Source organism: Periophthalmus magnuspinnatus, chromosome 22 (genome assembly GCF_009829125.3).
Source record: "Periophthalmus magnuspinnatus isolate fPerMag1 chromosome 22, fPerMag1.2.pri, whole genome shotgun sequence".
Lineage (NCBI taxonomy): Eukaryota > Metazoa > Chordata > Actinopteri > Gobiiformes > Gobiidae > Periophthalmus > Periophthalmus magnuspinnatus.
Window position 1 is genome coordinate 20,033,460 of NC_047147.1, and position 23,714 is coordinate 20,057,173.

The window sequence follows — 23,714 nt, forward strand, 5'->3', positions numbered from 1 at the left end:
TAAATCAGATGTTATGTCCAAACAGTTACACTTAGTCACTTTTACTTGAGTAGTAGTTTCCCCAAATACTTCTTTACCCTTGAGTAATTTCTTGCAAACTACTTTGTACCTGTTTAAGGAGTATTATTTTGAAGTATCTTGAGTGTAGTTTTGGTTTCTCTGCTACTATGTGTGATAAAATAGAAATATCCTGGCATGACAAGCTTCGCCGCGTCAAAGATTGTGCGAGATAAACTGGTTCAGTATCTTCAAGTGCCCTCAAGATGACAAGATAGTACATGTCTCGTGGTTGAAAAGATAACAAGGAGTTTCATATACGTCTGTGTGGTTAAAGCTGTTCTGTGTAACTTTTCTGGTTGACGGGTGGGTGGGGGCTCCTTGTCGTCATGGAGATGTTCTTGTTTTGCCTAGAAATTCCACATTATGGCATCAAACTCATCAATCTTCCAATTTCAGACGTTTTTATTGCTCTAAAAAACCTTGAAAACCATGCATTGTTGCTGTGAGTGGGATTACCGCTCCACAGATCTTGGCTGGTGTGGCTGTCCTCTTGTCTCCATGGAGATTGCTTTCAAATCAAAATTAAATAGGCTCTGTGCACAGGGGCGCACCAGCTGCTCACTGTGTCTCGAGGCTAAAAGTCACTTTTATTAAAATCACAAAACATAAAATAAACTTCAAATGAAAACTGGAGCATTAATTATTTATTTATTCATTCATTCATTCATTTATTTAATGGAAATAACAATAATAACAATAAAAAGAAACAACAATAAAAACAAACAATAATAACAATAACAACAATAATAACAACAATAACAACAATAATAATACTAAAAGAAAAAGTGAATTAGGTGTTGTGATCGTTGAAGGCCAGTTGTTAAGCTCAGCTGGAGCATTAAAATTTGAGACAAGGCTGATAAATGCAACCACAACTACACAACTTTTCCATAAAAACACCTTGTCAAAATATTTGGAATGCTCCAATCTTCGCCCTGCCTCTCGCTATCTTATTTAAAATGTTTACCTGGGTGGTCCTGAGAACACTCAGGGGGAAGGGAGTGAAGGGAGAGAAGCAGTTGGCATTAACCCATAAAATCTAATCACGCGTTGAACATTTACACGAGTCCTCAAAATGGCTGTTAGTTTCATTTAAAAGCAGACAGAGAGATCATAGACTCCAATTTGAGTGAGTTCTGTTGCCAAGTTCCAATCGTTAGCAGCAGCAAATCGAAATGACACGAGGCCCAAACAGGACATGGCCTTGGGACCTCTGAGCTTGATGAGGTGTGAGGATCGAGTGTTGTGTCCTGAGGGAGGCTTTTATTGTTGAAGTTGGCTAAGATCGGCCGTCATAGTTACGCCATTTTCCTGATCTATAGTGTTATAATACTATTTCCTCATCACAAACAGACCTGGAGTTGTGTTTTGTTTCATTCATGCATGTTCAACACACAAACCCTGCATATTTAGGCTGACCGAAAACACTCTATTCCACCTTGTGATGTCATGAGGTGATACAGGAAGTGCTCTTATGTGTTTTTAAACTCCATACACCTTCACTGGAACCATTTGGATCATTTCAGCTCTGGAAGTTGCCAATCTCTACTGAGCTGAAGGTAAAAGGAGCTGTTAACTTGAAAACTACCACTTCATGACATCACAAAGTGGAACGGAGCCTTTTGAGCTTTGGAGATGTAGACGGACTGATAATAAAGAGTTGCATTTAGTGAAAGATTCAAATGGGAAAATGCCTTTGCTCTATTTTCAGATATTTTAATTGTACGTTTTCTTCTTTTTCAGAGCCACATTTCCCACAGTCTTTCCACCATCTTCAGCCATGAGCGTCAAATCGCTCATCAACAAGGAGGTGTTCAGCCCCCACGATGAGAAGATGCTGGTGGCGTGTCAGGTCAAGCGCCGCACCAAGAAGAAGATCCCTTTCCTGGCCACGGGCGGACAGGGCGACTACACCACCTTCATCTGCCTGGCAGGTCAGACGCTGCTGGGATGTCGAAAATCTAGGCATTTTAACCGAGTGGGCGTAGTTGAGTCAGGATGTAATCATGGATACGCTGTTTTACCCACCATCTCAGTAACAGTTTATGTTACAAATCTGTTTAGGCTAAGGATGAGGCTGTTCTAAACATGGTTGTGGGAAGTGTTTGATCAGTTGTTGACCTCGTTTTGAGAGTTCAGTCTATGATTGATGACTTGTACATGTGTGAGGAGGCAGCATGTTGGCAGAGTGACTAGCATTCCAGCTTCTAAGAAAGAGAATTTGCGGGTTTGACTCCCAGTGAGGGCGTTTTCTGTGTGGAGATTGGATTTTTTCAGCCGGGCAGTTCTCCATTTACTTGTTTCGTGTTAATGTTGCTTTATCTGTTATTGTCTGCGGTTAGTCTGTTATTGACCAGTGACTGTTTCACTGTCTGGTTACAGCAATGATCTTGTTCAACCTATTGCGCAAAATGGACTTATCAGAGCTTTTAACCATGTTATATTTGTCTCCTCTCACCATTTACTCACCCGAGGTTGTATCTGTAGTGATTCGTGCATGTTTCTTTAATCGTTTATTTTCAAGACTCCCATTTTCACGTCACTGTTGCACTCCCACTGTGACGTACTTACTTCGTTCTTCCATTTTATTTTCTTTATTGGTGGTCATTTAGGTACAATGAAAAAATCCACTATTCGCTAGTGTGATGATCTATCCATGGGAGCGGCTGACAGCTACACAGCTCTTTTATTGTGATGATGTTTACAGCAACATCAGGTCCCATCGGACTCTGCAGTTTTCTAACGTCAGCGGACTTGTTTCTTTTATTAAGTCATTTTCGATTACAATTTAAAATGTTCAAATCATAACATAATGATCCACCTGTGTCATAGTTTATAACTATATAGCAGACGCAAGCACAATACGTCATCTTTACGCCATGACAGGTGCCTGCTTTTGTGATTCTGGGGTCTACAAAAAAAAAAAAAAGATTTGAATTTAGCACCTCTCAAACCAATACTACTCAATTTTGTTACTCAAATAAAAGTACAGATGCCAGTGCAGAAATATACTATGAATCACATCACAATCACATGGAAAAATGTACTTAAGTAAAACGATTTAAGTACCTGTTTAAAAATGTAAAGTTTAAAAAGATAAAAAGTTGTTTTTTTTTAATTAAAGTTTTTAATGGGTAAAGTAGGGAAAAAAAAAAAATTAAAAAAGGAAATCAATAAACAAAAATACATAAATAAGACAACAGACATGTATTAAAATAAATAAATAAAGGCCGGGGGGTTCGGGTAAGATATTCTATACTTGCATATTCACCAGTTTGTTAAAGTACTCTAGAAACACGTCAAGTGAAAAACATCCACTTTCCCTCTAAGTTCAAGTTTAATTTTTTCTACTTGGACATGTTTCATTATACAATACAATAGATTCACGTAAAATAATCCACTTAAAAATCTACTTCAATAAAGTAAAGATACCTAAAATTCATACTTAAGTACAGTATTTTACTACTTTTACTTCATTACGTCACACCACTGGCATTGACGTCCAATTTATCACATTATTTGTTCATATTCTGCCCATAAATAATTCAGTCCATCCTCCACTTACCCCTACGTTTTATTTCAATGATCGTCACTAAATGAGCTCATAACACACAGCGACATTGGCCTCAACCACTGAGCGAAATGCCAGAAATTTAAACTCTCCCTCACACACACACACACACACACACGTGCAATCCGCCGCTAATTATTCGCTATCTTGTTAGCATTAGCCAAAGTCACATTTTGTCCATGTCAGGGCCCATTCCAGCGCTAATGAGCTAGCTGATGAGTGTGTTTACATCCAGGGAGCAGAGTGAAAAGGCTAACCCACTTTAGTGCCTGGCTGCGGGGCTATCGTCGGGCAAATGAATAGGTCCGAATCCCAAATTGAATCAGCCGGTTTGGTTCATGAATGCTAAATGTGTTGGGGCACTTAAGGAGCACAGATAAGGCGGTTAAGCGTTTGGCCTCTCGCTAATGGGTTGAGTTTACGTCGCGGTATCGTCAGGGCACTGGAGGGATTAAGGAGGGAGAATACATTGATGTAGTTTGAAAGTTTTTGTGAAGACTTCTATTTATAAGTAGGGCTAAACTATTTTGGGAAAAATATCCAGTCTTTTCTTCAGATTTTTCCGATCTGTGAGTTATGTTTTAGTAGCAGGATAATGTTCATTTTAAACGCCCGGAAGAATTGACAAAAATATTGAAATATGAACTGGCAAACTAATACAAGATAAACACTGAACAGAGCTTAACTATATGTTTGCTACATCAAATGGTAGTACTTTCTTTTATATTTCCAAAGTGTACTTATATCTGTGTAATCCCTCAGTTGTCCAGGTAGGTTCCGTAGTCGTCCATGGATGTGTTTTTTGCCAAGTGCATCCATTCAATTTGTGATTTCAGTTTGATTTTGACTAATCGTGCAGCGCTGTTTGCATAAAAAATTGTTTAATTTGAATTGTGCACTATGTAACTTTTCTGGTTGAAGTTTTGCCACATGCTTGTCTCCATGGCGATGATATTAGTTGGATATTAAACTATTCTATGGTGCTGGTCAGATGGATTAGCCAATCAGAGATGCACATGGTCTGTCTGTATCAAAACAAATATGGCTGCTTATGGAGAAAAAAGAAAGAAAAAAAGCTCTAAACTCTGTTAATCTGGGGAGAGAAATTAGATTTTTGTTCAAAATACTAAACGACCAATGAGCTTCTTTATTTCACATGAGCGACACGTGCGACGGAGGGAGTGGTGACTGATATTAATCTGTATAAAAAATCCACAGAGATACCAGTCTGGACCATAGACTGTATATATAAGCACTTCCAGCTCCATTGACTCTGGCTTCAATTGACTTTACATTGAAAAATTGTCAACGCTCTCTCTGTATCTGTTGCAGTGAGCCTTGTTATTTTGATCTTAATTTTTTCACATTAACCCACTCAACATGATCTTAGTATTTTATTTTGCTCGTGTCCGTGAATCAAGATATGTACATTAGATCGCCTCGCTCTGGGGTTGCTATGATACTCGTGGTTGCTTCTTTTGACTGGAGGCGAACGCTATGGGTGACGTCACACTCACTTAGTCTACTTCTTTATACAGTCTATGCTCTGGGCCTGCCAAAAATGATAAAATACAATATCCTCAGCTTTAACTTTGAAGATCGTCAAAGCAACAATTCTGAAGTGACTTGAAATACAGTTTTAAAGATTTGTAGTCTCCAATACTATTTTGTTTTCCAGAATCGCATCACGACTTCTGACCCCCTCAGTCGTCCGCACGTTCTGTAATGTGGCACGGTGACAGTATGATGGGTATCGTTTGTTCATTTGTTCTCGATTCAATTCGCAATGGCAGCCGGCTTCACCTTTGACCTCTTATTGACCTTTTATCGAACCGCGCGTCTCTGAAAATCTATGAAGACAAGTGGGTATGCAAACCGCTCCATGTGCGGCGTTATCGCATCAATCACTGCGGCCACGGTCGCTATGATCATGTAGCTGCAGTCAATCACACTAGCGCTATGTAATTGGAATGTTTCACAGTATGGCATTAAACGTAGCTATCTTGCATGTATTTGATGGAGGGCTAAAAAAAAAAAATGGAAAGTAAAGTGTTATTTTGAGCGAGTTTGTGATATCTACTTCAACTTTAAGAAGAACTATTGAGCTTGTGTCTGCTATTTAGCTATAATCTATTACGCCTGTGGATCGTTATGTTATTATTTGCACATTTTAAATCGCAATATTCATCTAAAAGGACTTAGTAAAAGAAAACAAACCCGCTGACTTCCCTGTTAGAAAACTGCGGTGCCCAAAGGGAGCTGACGTCGGCGTAAATGTCATCGAAACAAAGAGTCGTGCAGTTGTGGGCACCTTCTTCGATGGATAGCTGTAGATCACACTCGCTAGCATTTTTCATTTGTGCCTAAATGAAGAATCCTACGTCTATCACAGATTAAGAAAATAAAATCAAAGAACGAAGTAAGTACGTCAAAATGGGCTTGTATCGTAACGCTGAAAACATGGGTAGATTGGAGCGATGAGGTCTTGAATACGCACGAATCGCTCCAAATACAACTCCAAGAAAGTAAATGAGAAGGAAACGACCATGACATGGTTAAAAGCTCTGAAAAATCGATTTAGAATAATAGTTCTGCTTAGCGATATATTTGTAGGCCTTGCTATAATGCTGTTATCTGCAAATATCGACGATTATCCATAACAGCAGGCCTAGTATCGAGTATCGTATTGGCTCAAAGAATCCATCAATATGAAACAATCCGTTGAAAAAATACCGTGTGAAACGTGCATTCTTACTGTGATCGGTGTCGTCTCTCCACAGATCTGACCTGTAACTTGTAGCTTGGGTGTCTTGTCTTCTTTTCTTCATGGCGATAGACCAGTTTAATGGATATACTTGTACAAAAAAGTTACATAGTGTTCTTTTACATTCGAACTTTAAAGCTCCTACAAGGTGGAACCAAGTGTTTTCAGTTTGAGAAGAAGAGTAAATATGTTAAATGTGTGTGAATGAAACAAAACACAACTCCAGGTCTGTTTGTGATGAGGAAACATTATAACATTGACCAAAAGGCTCTTTAATATGTATTTTTCTGAAGTGTAATAGTTTTTTTTTGCTATAGTTCTACAGTATACTCTATTTTAGGCATATTTTGACACATATATAGGCCAACATGTTATCGTACTGTTACATTCTGTGGCAGGTGGAACCGCTCTGTGAATAACCTCTCATACAGTCCCTCACGATTTCCACATAATTGGTACAACTGGACATATGCAGTGACCTACGCTGGATTTTGGAAAATATGTGATGTATTTTTGTCCCCAACCTTATGTACCAGAGCTGGTTGGGAACACGTTGAACCAGGTATGTTTTTGAGGAAGTAACAACATTATAACTTGGTTTAAAGCTCAAAAGAGTCCATTTTGTGTCATACGAGATTTAAAATGACTTTTCTTGTCAGTCGGAGCAGAACCAAACATGATCGTCCAATCAGATTAGTTTATTTCGGTGACACATGTGAAACGTAGAAGCTTATTGGTCAAAAGCTTCACATGTCTCTCACCTCATATTCACAGAGTTTAGCGCTTCACTCTTTGATTCTGCAGAAATCCACGAAAACCCTGTGATATTTTGTCCTTTCTTTGTTCCTTGTAAGCGGCCATATTTGTTTTGATTTGTGCCTCTGATTGGCTAATCCACCTGTCAGCCACGCCCATCTGAACACACTGACCAGCGGTGACCAGACTAGTGTTGTCTAGTGTGTTAAATTTAAAATTCGTTTTCGAGGAATAAACTTGATATATTCGTTACCGATTCCGATACCACGATGATAATAAAAAGCACTCTTTATTTAGGAATTTGAATGTGATTTTCAACATTAAATGGCAGTACTTTCTTTTATATTCTAAAGCTATTCAGGAAAGGTTAATTTCTGTCCTGTGAATGTGACTTTCTAGTATCGATACCTGCTCAAATGAGTATCTAGTTCAATACTGGTTTTAATATTGATTTTCGATACTTTTGACAACCCAACTCCTATGTCTCCTATACCACACATACAGCTGCTTTCTAATGCACCGCTGTGAAATAGACTGTGCCCATGTTTGTGTGATACAAAGGCTCGAGGGAGGAGGGGGGAGGAAGGTGGGGGAGGAAGGTGGGGGAGGAAGGTGGAGGAGGAGGGAGGAGGAGGAGGGAGGAGGAGGGGGGAGGAGGAGGGGGGAGGAGGAGGGGGGAGGAGGAGGGTTGGAGGAGGGGTTTGGGGGTCTACGACCAGAGACTTGGAGCCTGGAGGCAGTGCAGTACAGTGGCTGTGTTATGTAATGTTTGGTATGTCACTGTGAAAAGAAAAGGAAAGCCTCTGTCACACAAACGGAGAGGGGGAGGAAGAGAGAGGAGGAGTGGAGAGGAGAGAGGGGGAGGAGGGAAAAGATGGGGAGGAGGAGAGAGAAGAGAGGGGGGCAGGAGAAAGAGAAAAGAGGAGAGGAGGAGGAGAGAAAAGATGGGGAGGAGAGAGAGGGAGAGGAAGAGAGAGAGGAGGGGGAGGAGAGAAAAGATGTGGAGGAGAGGGAAGAGAGGGGGAGGAAGAAGAAGATGGGGAGGAGAGAGAGAGGGGAGGAGAGAAAAGAGGGGGAGGAGAGAGAGAGGGGAGGAGAGAAAAGAGGGGGAGGAAGAGAGAGAGGAGAGTGGGAGGAGGAGAGAGAAGAGATGGGGTGCGAGAGAGAGGAGACAGGAGGAGGAGAGAAAAGATGGGGAGGAGAAAAGAGAGGGGGAGGAGGAGAGAGAAAAGAGGGGGCAGGAGAGAGAGAAGAGGAGGAGAGAAAATATGGGGAGGAGAAAAGATAGGGGGAGGAGGGAAAAATGGGCAGGAGAGAGAGGGGAGGGAGAGAGAGAAGAGAGAGGGGGAGGAGGGAAAAAGATGGGGAGGAGGAGAGAGAAGAGAGGAGAGGAGGAGGAGAGAGAAGATGGGGAGGAGGAGAGAGAGGAGAGGAGGAGGTGGAGGAGGAGAGAAAAGATGGGGAGGAAGAGAGAGAGGAGAGTGGGAGGAGAAGAGAGGGGGTGGGAGTGAGAGAAGATAGAAGGAGGAGAGAGAGGGGAGGCAGAGAGAGAGAAGAGAGAGGGGGAGGAGGGAAAAGATGGGGAGAAAGAGAGAGAAGAGAGGAGAGGAGGAGGAGAGAGAAGAGAGGAGAGGAGGAGGAGAGAGAAGATGGGGAGGAGAGAGAGGGAGAGGAAGAGAGAGAGGAGAGGGAGAGGAGAAAGGATGGTTGTAGAAGAGAGGAGAGAGGGAGGGGAACAGAGGGGCAGGAGAGAAATGATGAGCGAGAAGAGACGAAGTGAGGAAGAAAAACAGAGGGAGGATGAGAGAGGGTGAGAGGATAAACACAGCGAGTGGGGGAGGGAGGGGAGGAAAGGGGACAGAGGGAGAGAGGAAGAGGGAAAAGAGAGAGGAGAGAGATGAGAAAGGGAGAGAAAGAGGAGAGAATGAGAGAAGAGGGAGGAGTGGTGCTCATGGTTGAAGTAGTGGATTTTGTGGTTGTAGATAGAGTTTGAAATACTGTCTGTTGTTACACTCCAGCTGCTGTCAGACGAGTGATACCTTCCCGTCTTTACTGCACGTCTACAGGGCCTGAAGCTACAGAATATTGTTGTCCTGTTATTGTCTGTAAAATGTATCTGTCAAACTTGAAAATAGCTGGTAAAAAATTAGTCTGCAGTGCACTGTCTGCTTATAATTGTAAAGCTTTTGTACTGTCCGAGAATCAGGAAGTGCGACAAAACTCTGCTCTGAAAGCTGTGAAAAGCACTTATAAACTCATCATTGTGAGTAATTAGGATGTTCCGAATGCATAAGTTAAGCGAGGAATTACTTTGGACCACTGCAACCCGTTTAAAATGAACTAGGTCAGTTTTTCATGTTTTTAAGATGGTAAAAATGTGCCTTTAATTTGTGGTAAGTTATGAAAATTTTATGAAAAAAAAAAAAAGACTAAGTGGTGGATGAAGTACTCAATTTTGTTAAGTGAAAGTACAGATACAGAGGTAAAAAGTTACTCAAGTAAAAGTATGACATGAAAAAATCTACTTAAATAAAAGTATTTAAGTACCTATTTAAAAATGTACTTGAAGAGTAAAAGTAAAAGTTTTTCACACAGATGTTGTGCATTTGTTAAAGTCTAAATGTAGTGATATTGGTTAAAAATGATTCATATTTTGTTCAACAGTAACAATACAAATCTATTTCTTAGTATTTCTCAGGAATGTTATGTATTTATTTTTATTTTCTCAAAGCCAAAGCTTGAACTTAGAAACTTCAGTCAGGATGTTACCACGAACATGAAAAAATAACCCCTCAAATTTTATAAAAAGTACTTTTTACTTTTCAATACAGTTGAAAAATGCAGTGCAGTAAAAAGTACAGATACTGCTCTCAAATGTAGTGAAGTAAAAGTAAAAAGTATCCACTGTAAAATGCACTAAAGTAAAGTACAGATACCTAAAAATTCTACTTTACTACTTATACCTAGTTACCTTCCACCACTGTCTTTTGACCAGAACACATTTTGTTACATAACCATATCTACAACAAAGCACTATTAGGGGAATTGAAATATCAATATCTCATCTGAGTTTGCCGACACTTAGTTTTTTGGCTTCAAAAACTAGACCAGAACAAATGAAATAAATAGACGATTGCGAAGTTATGCTGGCTCCTTTACTGCCGCCCTCAGCTCCCCTCTCAGACAGTAAAAACACGTCTGCACTATCCCATAAACACTATTGTCTCTGTAAGGAAGGGCCTCACTCTTTTAGACAAGTATTCTTCTTAACCCTGTCATCGTAATGACTATTTTAACAGAACCAGTGATGAATATAATGAAGTAAAAGTAGTAGAGTAAGTATGCATTTTAGGTATCTGTATTTTACTTGAGTACTTTTACTTCACTACATTTGAGAGCAGGTATCTGTACTTTCTACTCCGCTACATTTTGAACAGGACTGAAATGTAAAAGTGGGTTTATTCTTAACATGTATAATATATAAAAACAGTTTAAAAAAAAGATTGATTCAGTTGTTTCTGTTGAACAAAATTCAACACTAATCTTTATCAAAATCAGTATATTTGAAGCTTTATAAGACCTCAAAATCTGTGCCAAGTACATTTTTAAACGGGTACTTTAATACTTTTACTTAAAGGTGCTTTACACAAGTTGTACTAGTTTTGCCACATCTGGTGTGAAATGGAACTGCAACTGGTTTGTACGAGCACGAACCAAACAACTCTCAGACGCATTTAACAGCCACATCAAATTAACAACCTCTGCAGCTTTTTATCATCTAAAAACATAACAAAAATCAAAGGTATACTGTCTAAACCAATTTAGAGAGACTTATCCATGCATTTGTCTCCAGTAGGTTAGACTACTGTAACATCCTGCTCACTGGCCTCTCCAAATGAGCCTTAAGAAGCTGCAGTACATCCAGAACACTGCTGCTCGGGTCCTGATTAGAACTAGGAAGTACGAGCACATGTGTCCTGTGCTCAGGTCTCTGCACTGAGTCCTGTGGCTCAGAGAATAGACTTTAAAGCAGCTTATTTATATTTCGATCTGTCGTATTGTGATTTTAATGTCTTTTTTTATTCTGTAAAGCACTTTGAATTACCTTGTGTACAAATTGTGCTATACAAATAAACTTGCCTTTTCAGCCTTCCTCTCCAGAAACAACGTGATCGACTTTGATTCTGTTTTGATTACATTATGCTGGTAAAAATGTTTGTGTAATCCTTCAGTCATCCAGGTCTGATCCATAACTTTGGCTTTTATTGTGCTGGTAAACTCAAGAGTTGCTAATAATGATTCACTTTCCTTGCAAACAATTGTTACTATGTCATCATGGCTCACATAAATGCAGCTCGTGAACGAGTCACACATTACTTCATACTCATAACTATACTGGCGCAGCAAGTGACTAATGCACAACAAGCTGTTATTCACATACTGCAAATGAACTAAATGCATATGTGTAGGGCAGGGGTGTCCAAACTTTTCTCATTAAGCGCCACCTATAAAACACAGATAAAGCTGAGGGCCAATTGAGGGCCATAGACCGATACAGTGAACACTTCAAATCTGTGTTATTATTACTTTAGACTTTATTAAGTTAGACTGAACCACTAGACCTTTATTCATGATTACATCCCCAATGGACATTAAATATTTGATATGGGCTTGTTAAAGTAGATTTTCAGAAATGTACAGTAAAAAGTACTGTTTAAGGTAATATGGGCCAATTCACCTGGAAGCTTGAGGGCCAAGAAAAAATTATCTGAGGGCCACGTTTGGTCCCTGGGCCACAGTTTTGGCAGCTGCACACATTCAGTGACTGGCTCCATCTAGATTAGCAGGAGAAATTTAAGACAGACACATTATTCCTTATTTCGAATTATATCTCACCTTCTCATCAGAACAAACTGCGAGTGTGAGTCCATTCTTATCCCCAGCGTAGATCTGAGTACTTTCTATTTCTCAAACGCTGCTCCCATATTTACTCTTGTCCTTCTCTGGTGCCAATTGGACTATCATTTTGCCCTTTTGTTTTTTTTTTTTGCTCTGATATCTTAAGTAACACAATTGAGTAGTAATAGTAATAGTAATAGTTGTTCAGGGTCAATATCTAAAAAAGACAAATCTGAAAAACGCATAAAAATGAGTTATGCCTCTTGTATTTCTCAATAGTTTCTCTTGGAACAGACACCCACGTATCTTACACCCAAAATAATTGTCTGGATTTATTCATTGTTGGCCACTTTTTCACTATAAAACAAAACAAAAAAACTAAAAAAGTGACATTTCTCCCTCCAAAAAACTCAACTCCGCTCCAAACCACATGCTTTTGTTTTGCTGACATCTGATTGGCTTTAGCCCTCTCCATTTTCTAAACCAGTTTTCCATTATTTCTTTACTGTCTCATGTATGAATGTGTTTATTTACTTCCACCAAGGCTCTAGAGAAAGCTTTTGCCCTGTGAGTTTCCCGTGTTATCCCGTGGAGCCAGCCCGTGCCCCGTGCTTGCGTGTGTAGGTGTTTTCACGTGGTTGTGCTTGGCATGTTCACTGTAGGCTGTGTACATGTGGAGGGCATGAGTAGGTGGAATACATACTGCTGGCCCGCGTGGTCCTCGGAGCCTGGCACATGCTATTATGCTAATGATATATTTGTTTAGCTGCTATAATTATCCCTAAAGTGCTAGTTTGCTGACTTGCTCACTGGGTTCCTTGTGGTGTTGACTTCATAACAGATCACATGACATAGTGGTTAAAGGGCCCATATTACGCTATTTTCTGTTTTCTATGATATAATGTTGTTTTCTCATCACAAACAGACCTGGAGTTGTGTTTTGTTTCATTCACATGTTTAACCCACAATCCCTGCATATTAAGACTGAGTTCTTCTCTCAAACAAAAACACTCTGTTCCACCTTGTGATGTCAATACAGGAAGTGCTCCACTATGTTTATGCTTTATGTTTTTGAGGAGGTAATGGCATTCTAACGTGACTCAAAGAGAGTACATTTTGTGTAATATAGGACCTTTAAATTGACATCATGTAGAGGTGGGTAATATATGAACTACATCAAAGTAACTGTACTTAGCCTGCGCCCTATGTAAAAGGTACTACAATCACAATTGAACCTGAGTTGCCATGGACTTAACATACATATAGAGGCTAGTGTTGTCATGATACTACAATTTCACTGATTTAATTTTTTATTTGGATAATGGAATGTCATTTTCAGCAGTAAATGTTAGTACTTTCTTTTATAGTTCCATGTGGCCTTATATCTGTGTAATCCTTCAGTCGTCCAGTATGTTCCATAGTGGTCCATGGGTGTATACTAGTCTATGTGGTCTTCTAATTGCTCTGATACAGCTCAAAATTATTCTAAAGCTATTCAGGAAAGGTTCATATCTGTCCTGAGAATATGACTTTTCAGGTATTTGTTCAAAGAGTATCTAGTTTTGATACTAGTTGATTATTACATGATTTTTGACAACCCTAGAGGACACATACAAGTTTTTCTCATTCTCAGTTTATGGACAGGCCTCATGTGAAAGATCAGAACCTCCAGAATTTACTCACTGAGCTGTAGAGGCTGCACTAGCGCTGATTCATGATTGTCTGCAGGTGCTGGGGTTTAGGTAGTGACCATTCAGATCAGAGAGGCATTTTAGGTTTCAGCATTGGAAGTGGCAACCCAACCTTTTCCAAAAATCCAAATATACTGGTGCTTATTGATTTTGGTCCCCCCATGACCCTTCGTGACTTTTGCCCCGTGAGTGAAGGGCCTATTAGCATTTCAGTTATGAATTCAGTCCACTGTGGTGTCTCATTCATCACGACCAGACTTCTCTGTATTGATCTAAGTGCAGATGGATGGTTGGGACCTTGAAGATGACTTCTTATGGAAAAGAGTGAAGAGAAATCAGGATCAATGTCCACCCAAATGTTTTTGCATGTATTTGTGGTGGAATACACAATGTATATAAGGATAATAATATGCTAAGCTGGTCTTTTTTGAGATTCAATATTGGCTGTAAGGCTGCAGTTTTAAAATTAGAGCTGTGAGGTACAGTTGAAACCAGACATTTACATACACTATATAAAAAGATACATATGTCTGACATGAAATCAGACTAAACTTTTCCTGTTTTGAACACTGTGAAATATGGGGGTGGCAGCATTATGTTGTGGGGTTGTTTTGCTGCAGGAGGGACTGGTGCACTTCACAGAATAGATGCATCATGAGGAGTGGAAAGACTGAAGCAACATCTCAAGACATCAGTCAGGAAGTTAAAGCTTGGGCGCAAATGGGTCTTCCAAATGGACAATGACCTGGAACATACTGCCAAACTGGTTACAAAGTGGCTTAAAGATAACGTCATTGTTTTGGAGTGGCCATCACAAAGCCTTGATCTGAATCCTTTATGGGCAGACCTGAAAAAGCATATGTGAGCAAAGCGGACTGCAAACTTGGCTCAGTTACACCTGTTCTGTCAGGAGGAATGGGCCAAAATTTCTGCCAACTATTGTGAGAAGCTTGTGGAAGGAGTGTTTAACCCAAGTCATACAGTTTAAAGGCAATGGTACCAAATACTAATGAAATGTATGCAAACATCTGACTTTAAAGAAAGTAATGAAAAATTGTCTTAAAAAATCTTTTTCTCATTACTCTGGCATTTAGCAAAATACAAATAATTTTGATGATCCTAATTGACCTAAAACAGGAAAGGTTTAGTCTGATTTCATGTGAGACAGTGAGGAAAAAAAAGCATGTGTGTCTTTTTATATAGTGTATGTAAACGTCTGGTTTCAACTGTACATTTAAAAAGCAGGACTCTAGTAGGAGACGATAACACAGACCATCTAATTATTTAGTGTTGTATAAGTGTTATTGTGTCCTTGGGCAAGACAGTAAACCCACATTGCGTAGTATGAGTCTGGTGTGTGCGTGCATGATTGGTGATGGTCTTAATGGTCACATTTTTATATAGTACTTTTCCACCTTTAAGGCACTCAAAGCTCTTTACATCAAGGAACCACTCAACCATCCACACACACATTCATGCACCAGTGTACACAGACACTGGGGGCGAGGGTGGGTTAAGTGTCTTGGCCACAGACTCAACGACAGCATTTATTTGTGGGAGCTGGAATCACACCCCCAGCCCGTGGCTCAGTGGATCTGACCACTCAACCATTGATGTTCATGTCGAGAGTGGAATTCAAACCGCCAACCTTCTGCTCAGTGGAAAAACTTGCTAAAAACTGAGCTACCGGATGAGCTGATGGCGCAGATTGTCTGGAAAAGCGCTGTATAAGTTTATTATCATTATTATGTTCTGAAATACATAGGATTAATTCATTGTTGTATGTCGCACCATATTCCCAAAGCACATTCCTAGTTTGTCTTAAATCCAACCGTCTATTTTAATTGTAGTACTTGGAAGAAAAATGCTCAGTCCATTCAGCTACGGAATGGTTTGTTGTATGTTCGGCTGCTATAATTGCATTCTCAGCTTACATAAACCTAAAAGAAAGTTATAACAGAAAATTTGAGATAATATACCCTGCAAGAATATAGCAAGTTCATTAGGGTTACGTTTACATAACCACACTAAACATCCCCAGTAGCGCTAACTAACATGTCTAATTTTACGCTTTGTTGGCAGAGGTTAGCAGTTTGAGTGTGGGAGAGCGCGCTTATCTTGAACGCTGCCCTCTTGTCAGTTTTCCCATGATGCTTTGGGGCTGTAGCAGTAGTGAACGATACTATACCCCCCAGAGAAGCACAGCCCACTCACTCTAAACTATTAACATTATGATAAGAAAATGCATGTTTATTTTCATATGTGTGTGGGCCTTGCATGCCTGGGTCTACAATGTGGTCTGTATCCATCTACACCAGTGTGATTCTCAATCTGTGATACTTGGGAATCTGCGTTAGTCCAGTTGTTTCAGGCATATATACTGTATTATTGTGACTTTAATGGCCCTTTAAACATGTTTTAGTCACATTGGGGTAAATATTTCAAATAATAATAATGGCTAAATAATTGGAAAATATACTTTATAAATTGCGCCTCCATTTCCAATTAGGTATTTAGACATTGGAGCTCCCTCTGCTGTCAGCAACGGGAATGAACACTGAGAAAGTAAACTCCCGTATTTTCCAGAGTATAAGTCGCACCGGAGTATAAGTCGCACCAGCCAAAAATGCATAATAATGAAGAAAAAAACATATATTATTTCACATATAAATCACATCTGAGTATAAGTCACAACCCCAGTCAAACTATGAAAAAAGTGTGACTTATAGTTCAGAAAATAGGGTAATGAAGTCCTTATGTGAACGCTATGCTAACAGAGCCATGCGTTTGTTGTAAATACAATCCGACAGCCGAAAGAGTCTGGTGATGGTTTATGGGCTTAAAAACTGCATAGTAGAAGTTCTATAATTCTGCAGTAATTAAAAACACATTCTCTATTCTATAGCAAAAGATGAAATTAAATCTGGACAAATCGTTGTAGGAGTGAAGATGTTTTGCTGCTCATTCAAGCCGCTTCTTCAGTTCTGGTCAGATTGCTGGTGGACACTGCTTTATATCTGAAGGGAGGGGATAACTACACTAAAACCTTAAACAGCCATTGTCTCCAGTTTCAGCTTAAACAACCCTATTCAATCTTTATCGACCCTGCTGTCGGATAGAGTCTGAGGATAGAGTTGTACATCTGTTTAAGGAAGGATTATCTTTCCTGTCAAAAAGAGCTTCTTTAACTCCTCTCTCAAACCATTTCTTTTCTCTGGCTAAGATTTGAACCTCACTATCTTCACAGGAGTGGTTAGTGTCTTTGAGGTAGAGATGGAGATAGACGGCGGACTGGGGTCCCGAGGAGCTCTCACGCCGGTGTTGGTACATTCTCTTAAGGACTGACTGTATAGTTTCTCCAATATAACGCTCCCTGCACTGTTCACTTCACTGAATGGAGTAGACTACATTACTTTGTTTATGGCTTGGGGTTTTGTCCTTTGGGTGAACCAGTTTTTTGTCTTGAAGTGTTTGTAGGTTTGGAAAAGACTGGAATCTCATACTTCCTGAAAATTCTCTGAAACTACAACTCTACAACTCTATCCTTAAACACAAAACAAAGAGAACAATAACAGGGTCATTAAAGGTTGAATAGGGTCGTTTAAGCTGAAACTGGAGACAATAGCTGTTTACAGTTTCAGTGTAGTTAGCTCCTCCCTTCAGATAAATATAAGGCAGTGTCCACCAGCAATCTGACCAGAACTGAAGAAGCGGCTTGGATGAACAGCGAAACGTCTTCACTCCTGCAACAATTTGACCAGTTGACAGATGTAATTTCGTCTTCTGCTGTGGATCAGACCTGGACGACTGAGGGATTACACAGACATCATTCTCTATTCTAGTTTATTAGCTCCAGCTTTACTAATATAATGTATACAGGAAACGACCCTGACAATGAAAGCCACTTAGGTCTATGAGGCATCCTTATTTTTTGCTTTCATCCAAACCACATGGTCTTGTGTGGATCTAATAACCAGCCTCCAGCCTGCAGCCAGTGGCCTTTACGCGACCCAGACATTTAACTGTCCCTTTCCTACATACATAATGAACAGATGGTGTGATGTGCGTAGGACAGTGTGTTCATTGACAGTGACAGGTGATAAAGGACATACTTGTTTAGTCCCCTCTGTATTTCCATAAGTAACTTCCTGTTTATACGTGAGATTTTGAACGTTTGAAAATTCAGCTGTCTCTTGCCATGGCAACAGTAGAGAAACCCGTACATAGCCCGAACTAGAAACCGACAATTTTTCTTTTGTTTCTGATTGTTTAGAATACAGAGCAACCGATTGGCGATAAACTCTATCATGCTGGGCTGATTTGGATTATTTTCCCCAAATTATGTATTTTTATTTACTACAAACTCCTCCCAACCCTTTTTTTTTTACCACAAACTTATAAGAGAGCTGTGTTGTCACGTTTTGTGCAGCGATCTCTATGTATTGAAGTGTTTTAATATAAAGCTTTGAGTGTATATTTTAGACCGCAGATCGACCAAAACAAAATATCGGCCCATGCTGGAGATTTAAAGCCGATTTTAAACATTTCTATATTTTTTTAAGTGCTTCTCTGTCTGGGCTGTAGAACCTCTTCTTCTGCAGTCCATTAGTTGCGATTTATTGAGTAACTTGTTTCATCCCTAGAAACAATTTAACCATATTTACTCTTTTGTAATGGTTTTTTATGTTGTACTTTTATAGAGAATATAGCATCTGCTCATAACAAACTTTTATTACAGTTATGTTAATGGGAAAATCTTCTTAATGGCTGCTTCCTTTTTCATTCCAGTTGCCAAGTTAAATGTATAAAAGTTATGAGTTTGGAGAACATGTGTTGGCTCTTAAGCAGAACTAAAATGTAGTAAAGTACTGTAAAAGTAAAAAGGTATCTGTACTTTACTAGTACATTTACTGTTACTTCACTACTTTTGAGAGCAGGTATCACTACGTTCTACTCCACTACACTATTATTGTCTGAGACCTGCTGAAAAGGTTGTGTTCATAATTTGAGCGAACAAAAATATACACATTATAAGAGAGGGGGGGAAAAAAATCATCTAAATCACTACATCCAAATCTGCGCAAAATAGTTTTTACGCTTCAAGTACATTTTGAAACAGAAATACTTTTACTTAAGCAGATTTTTTCATGTGATACTTTTACTTTTACTTGATTATTTATATATTTTTTGCTCTGGAATCTGTACTTTTTACTCAAATAACAAAATTGGTAACTTTGATTTTGTGCTCCATTACTACTGTCCCGGACATCATGGCGTCTTAGGTACATGACTTTATTTACTATGACAACCAATTAAAATGAGATACTTCAGTGCTGTATATGTGTTTCTCCTCTATATACTCACATCAGCTGACTCATACAGTGTCCAAATGAAATAATATTTGACGCTCCCCAGATGACTTTGAAGACTCCCTGCATGCCGTTACATCAACACAGTACGAAGGTGTGGTGGTCCAGGCTGTTATCTTATTACTGCTCTATTCTGTGTGTGTCAACATTAATTATCATCACGCTGTGCTTTTTATCTGTTAATTTGTTTAAGGATGCATCATTTATCATGGATTTTATGAAGGCCAAACAAAAGCAAAAACAAGAACCCGGTCAGATTAAGCACTATGGAATTTTTTCAGTGCAATAAAAACATCAAAAATGTGAAAAAACATGCTTTTATTGCATAGTTTTTTGGCTAAAAAGCAACCTATGGGGGTGTTAACGTGAAGTACTTTTCTGACGACCCTTCAGAGCTAGACGTTTTGTCTTGGGGCAGCTGTCACTCATCTGTGGAGAGTGTTTGTGATAGTGGAGGAACACAGGACGGGACCTGAACACAGCCCGATCCGACAACACAGCAGGGACATCTGGGGTTGGGACTGGCCTGAATTCAAGTTGGACTTGGGCCGGGTTCAGACTCGGGCCAAGAGTCTAAACTCTGTCCTCAGCGATAGGTCCTCTCTCTGTAAGGTGGGTTTGTGGCCCAGGTAAGCCCTTTGGTCCTCTGAAATAGACTAGAGTTTATTTGAATAAGTATCCTACATTTAGCTGGTGGACACTGCCTCATATCTGTCTGAAGGGAGGAGCTAACTACTCTGAAACTAACACACCTATTGTTTAAGGCATTGTCCAGCAGTAATCTGACCGGAACTGAAGAAGTGGCTTGAATGAGCAGCCAAACGTCTTTACTCCTACAACTTTTTGTGCAGTTGACAGATTTGAACTTTTCTTTTACTATGGATCGTACCTGGATTACTCAGACATTTAGTCACAGTATTATAACAATGATATTTAGGAACTAAAGTAGAAAAAAAAAAAAAAAATGGATACAATTATTTGACCGGAAAAAGGTGGCGCCTTTCCCGAGTGGGTGATGAGTCCTTGTCTCAAGTGGAGGAGTTCAAGTATCTCGGGGTCTTGTTCACGAGTGAGGGAAGGATGGAGCGTGAGATTGACAGGTGGATCAGTGCAGCGTCTGCAGTGATTGGTCGTTGTACCAGACTGTCGTGGTAAAGAAGTAGTTGAAAGGCAAAGCTCTCAATTTACCAGTCAGTCTACATTCCTATCCTCACTTATGGTCATCAGCTCTGGGTAATGACCGAAAGACCAAGATTGAGGATACAAGCGGCCGAAATGGGTTCCTCTGCAGGGTAGTTGGGTGCTCCCTTAGAGACAGGGTGAGGAGCTCAGTCACAAGGGAGGAGCTCGGAGTAGAGCCGCTGCTCCTACACGTTGAGCCGAACCAGCTGAGGTGGCTGGTTCAGGATGCCCCCTGAATGCCTCCCTGGGGAGGTGTTCCGGGCATGTCCCACCGGGAGGAGGCCCCAGGGAAGACCTGGGACACGCTAGGGGGGACTATGTCTCTCGGCTGGCCTAGGAATGCCTTGGGGTCCAACTGGAGGAGGTGGAGGACGTGTCTGGGATGACAGAAGTCTGGGAGTCCCTGCCTAGACTGCTGCCCCGTGACATGGCCCCGGAGAAGTGGAAGAAAATGGATGGTTGCAATTATTTCTGGAAATTATCTCCCCTGCGCCCCCCACTTTGAAAACCACCGGCAGAGCTAATAGCCCAAAAAGTAAATAGCTTTGTTTCATGTGACATAACATTCTGAACTTAAATCCTGAGGTGGAGGACAGGTCAGAATTCTATGATCAATTTTGCTGTTTAACTGATTGCAGATGTGTTCACCTGGTTTATGGTTAATATCTCTGTAATTACTGGACCTATCCACGTGAACCAAAAACTGACATTACATTTGACGTCATCTCTTGTCAGTTATATGTGCTCCTGCCAACCATCTGAAACCCAATCCATTTAGAATAAACTATACATAGTGTGTGCGTATTTTGGCTCAGAGTAGATCAGATGGTTCTTATGGGCCCACAATTATTGATTCTGCTTCTAATCTAACAGACTCTCCTCCACTTGGCTGAGTTTCAACAACTGCATTTGGGAAGAATCACTTTTAAACAGTATCACAATGAAGACCAAGGCAACGCTGCAATGAGAGTCCACCTTACGCAGCTAAATTATCTGTCAAATGTGTAAAATGAGATATATCAACCTAAACAATTTGAATTCCAAACACATAAAGCCATGCATATGTAACTTCTAGAATAAAAACATGATATTTTTTCAATATTTCAATTTGGTTATTTTCAAAAACCATGCGTCCTAACTGAGAGCAGGATTGCAGCTTTAGTTTGGCCTGCAGAATGGCCTCTTCCTGCTTGTTTCCTTGGAAATGTTCTTCCTTTTGTCGGTAATATTCCACAGAACAGAGTATGCGTATCTACAGTATCTCCATGGAGAATATTCCAAAGTATCGTTTTAACTTTCTATTTCGATGGAACCATCAGCAGGTGACGTGCTAGTTGGGACTTACTGTACCGTTAAAGTGCATGTAAGAGATTTATTTTTTCTAATTATTACTTGCTTTGATGGGACAGTACTATATTCATCATAATTTTACACCCGTCAAGTGGCAGTTTCTGAAGAAAAGTTGGAAAAAGTTGAAAATTACCAGAACTTGTGCCAAGTTCTCGAAAGGAATCCCTCTGTGTCATCAGTATCCAAAAATACAGTGACAATTTACACACAAGGTATTTTTTTCTGATAGTTTATATACCCATGTAACTAAATAAAGTTGGTATATATTTGTCTGATAATAATTACCGGTACTACATAGTTTTATCAAACTTTGTCTCTTGTTTACAGTTTAGTTGCTAGGTTACAAAAGGAAAATTATGAGCTTTACCAAAAAATAAGGCTGTGTCCGAATGTCCACCTTAGTCCTTAACCCCTCATCCACTACACAGCCCTGCACTCTTTAGCGAACTCTATAGCGTCTCATTCACAGAGCGATTCTAAAGAGTCTAAAGGCTAAACTCTGAAAAAACTTGATTTCTGTCATAAATAACGATCAAATTTGATTGGCACACAAATATTAATTGACTTATAAAAAACATACAAATTTTTGCTAAACTGGATCTCACGTAAACTGGCTGGATTATTATTATTTTTTAATCCGAGATGTGGAAATTCTCGCTCTTTTAACAGTTCAAGCTGAGATATGCTAGCAACTTTACACAGCAACTTTACACAATAGTATTTTATTCATAATCAGGATCAACAGTGTGATAAACCAGCGCTTCAGTCTGCTTCACTCAGTCGTGTTGTGTCCAGTTAAAGACCTGTACCTGTTCGCTGTAGTTGTTCCCGACTCTTGCAATGCATTTTGGTCGATATTGACCAGTCTGCTGACCACCGATGCCCACTACTTTTCAAGGTGCAGTGTGGTAAATTTTTGTGCACTACTTTTTCACCAATTGGACAACTTTTTTTCTTTTTGTGATCAAATTTTTATTCGAGTATTGTTCTCAACTGCAGCTATACAGATTACAATCCAATTACATTTTCCCCCTTTTAACAATACACAATAAAGACAAAATAAATACAACATAAACATATAGAAATAATACAATATAATAATAATAATAATAATAATAATAATAATAATAATAATAATAATAATAATAATATAAAAAGTAAAATAAAAAGTAGTGCCTTAACTAGGGAATAGTGTGGACATTTGGACACAGTGTCACGTTGCTTTAGTCATTACACTTCTTGAGAGTTGGTGTTTCTAGCAGCCATTTTGTTATCTTTGTCAGCCTAAGTAGCTGCGATTGAATAAAATGATGCGTGTTTAAATCATTTACTATGTTTTTATTAGAGTCCAACCCTTCCAGTTTGGATGTAAGTCAAGTTGAAGGGACTTACCGAAAACTGCACTGCACAATCTTTTTGGCACCATTTCTTTGATATGGGAAATCCAGATGATGCAACTTACATCTGCACAACGTGACCTGTCCCAAACAATTTAATAAATGTGAGGTGATGGCTGTTTTTGAAATTTGCATATGGGAACATTAGCCTCATAGCAGTTTACTTAAGCTATTCAAACTATGTGTTCCTGCTTGTTTTTAAAGTCCACACGCACAAGGCGGTGGCTGTGGTGTTGCAGCATAGACTGTATATATAAGTGGATGTAGCTGTGTTCCAATAGGAAGTGAGCGTGGGTGCAAATTGGCTCTATTGACTTGAATTTACTTTCTCTCTCTCTCTAACTGCTGCAGTCAGACTCGTTATTGTGATCTTAAAATGTTCAGGTTAACCCGCTCTACATGATCCTGGTGTTTTTATTTTACTATTTCACTTTTATTTGCACAGTGAGCACAGTATGTCTTGGTCGATTCCACGTGAAGAACTCGAGATCAGGGACTAAAGCCAGTTTCAGCTCTGTGCGTTGGACTTAACTGTTCACATTTGAAGGCAGAAACTGAACAGGACAGTGGCAATAGGGATTATGCTACATTCAGTGTGTAAAGCCCAGTGCATATGGCTCCACAAGTTCATGACAAGGGGCTGAAGTTATTCACAATGAGCACATCTTTCAACGG

The 23,714-nt window shown here is 39.7% G+C and overlaps 1 protein-coding gene across 2 annotated transcripts in view; it reads left to right on the plus strand.

Moving 5' to 3' along the window:
• Window positions 1-23,714, plus strand: part of stxbp6 (syntaxin binding protein 6 (amisyn)) — a 104,658-nt gene that overhangs the window by 22,526 nt on the left and 58,418 nt on the right. For both annotated transcript variants that reach the window (XM_033988698.2, XM_055230991.1), the window contains exon 2: window positions 1,804-1,994. In XM_033988698.2, the coding sequence (XP_033844589.1) occupies window positions 1,841-1,994 (154 nt within the window). In that variant the 5' untranslated portion in view covers window positions 1,804-1,840. The remainder of the gene's footprint in view (window positions 1-1,803; window positions 1,995-23,714) is intronic.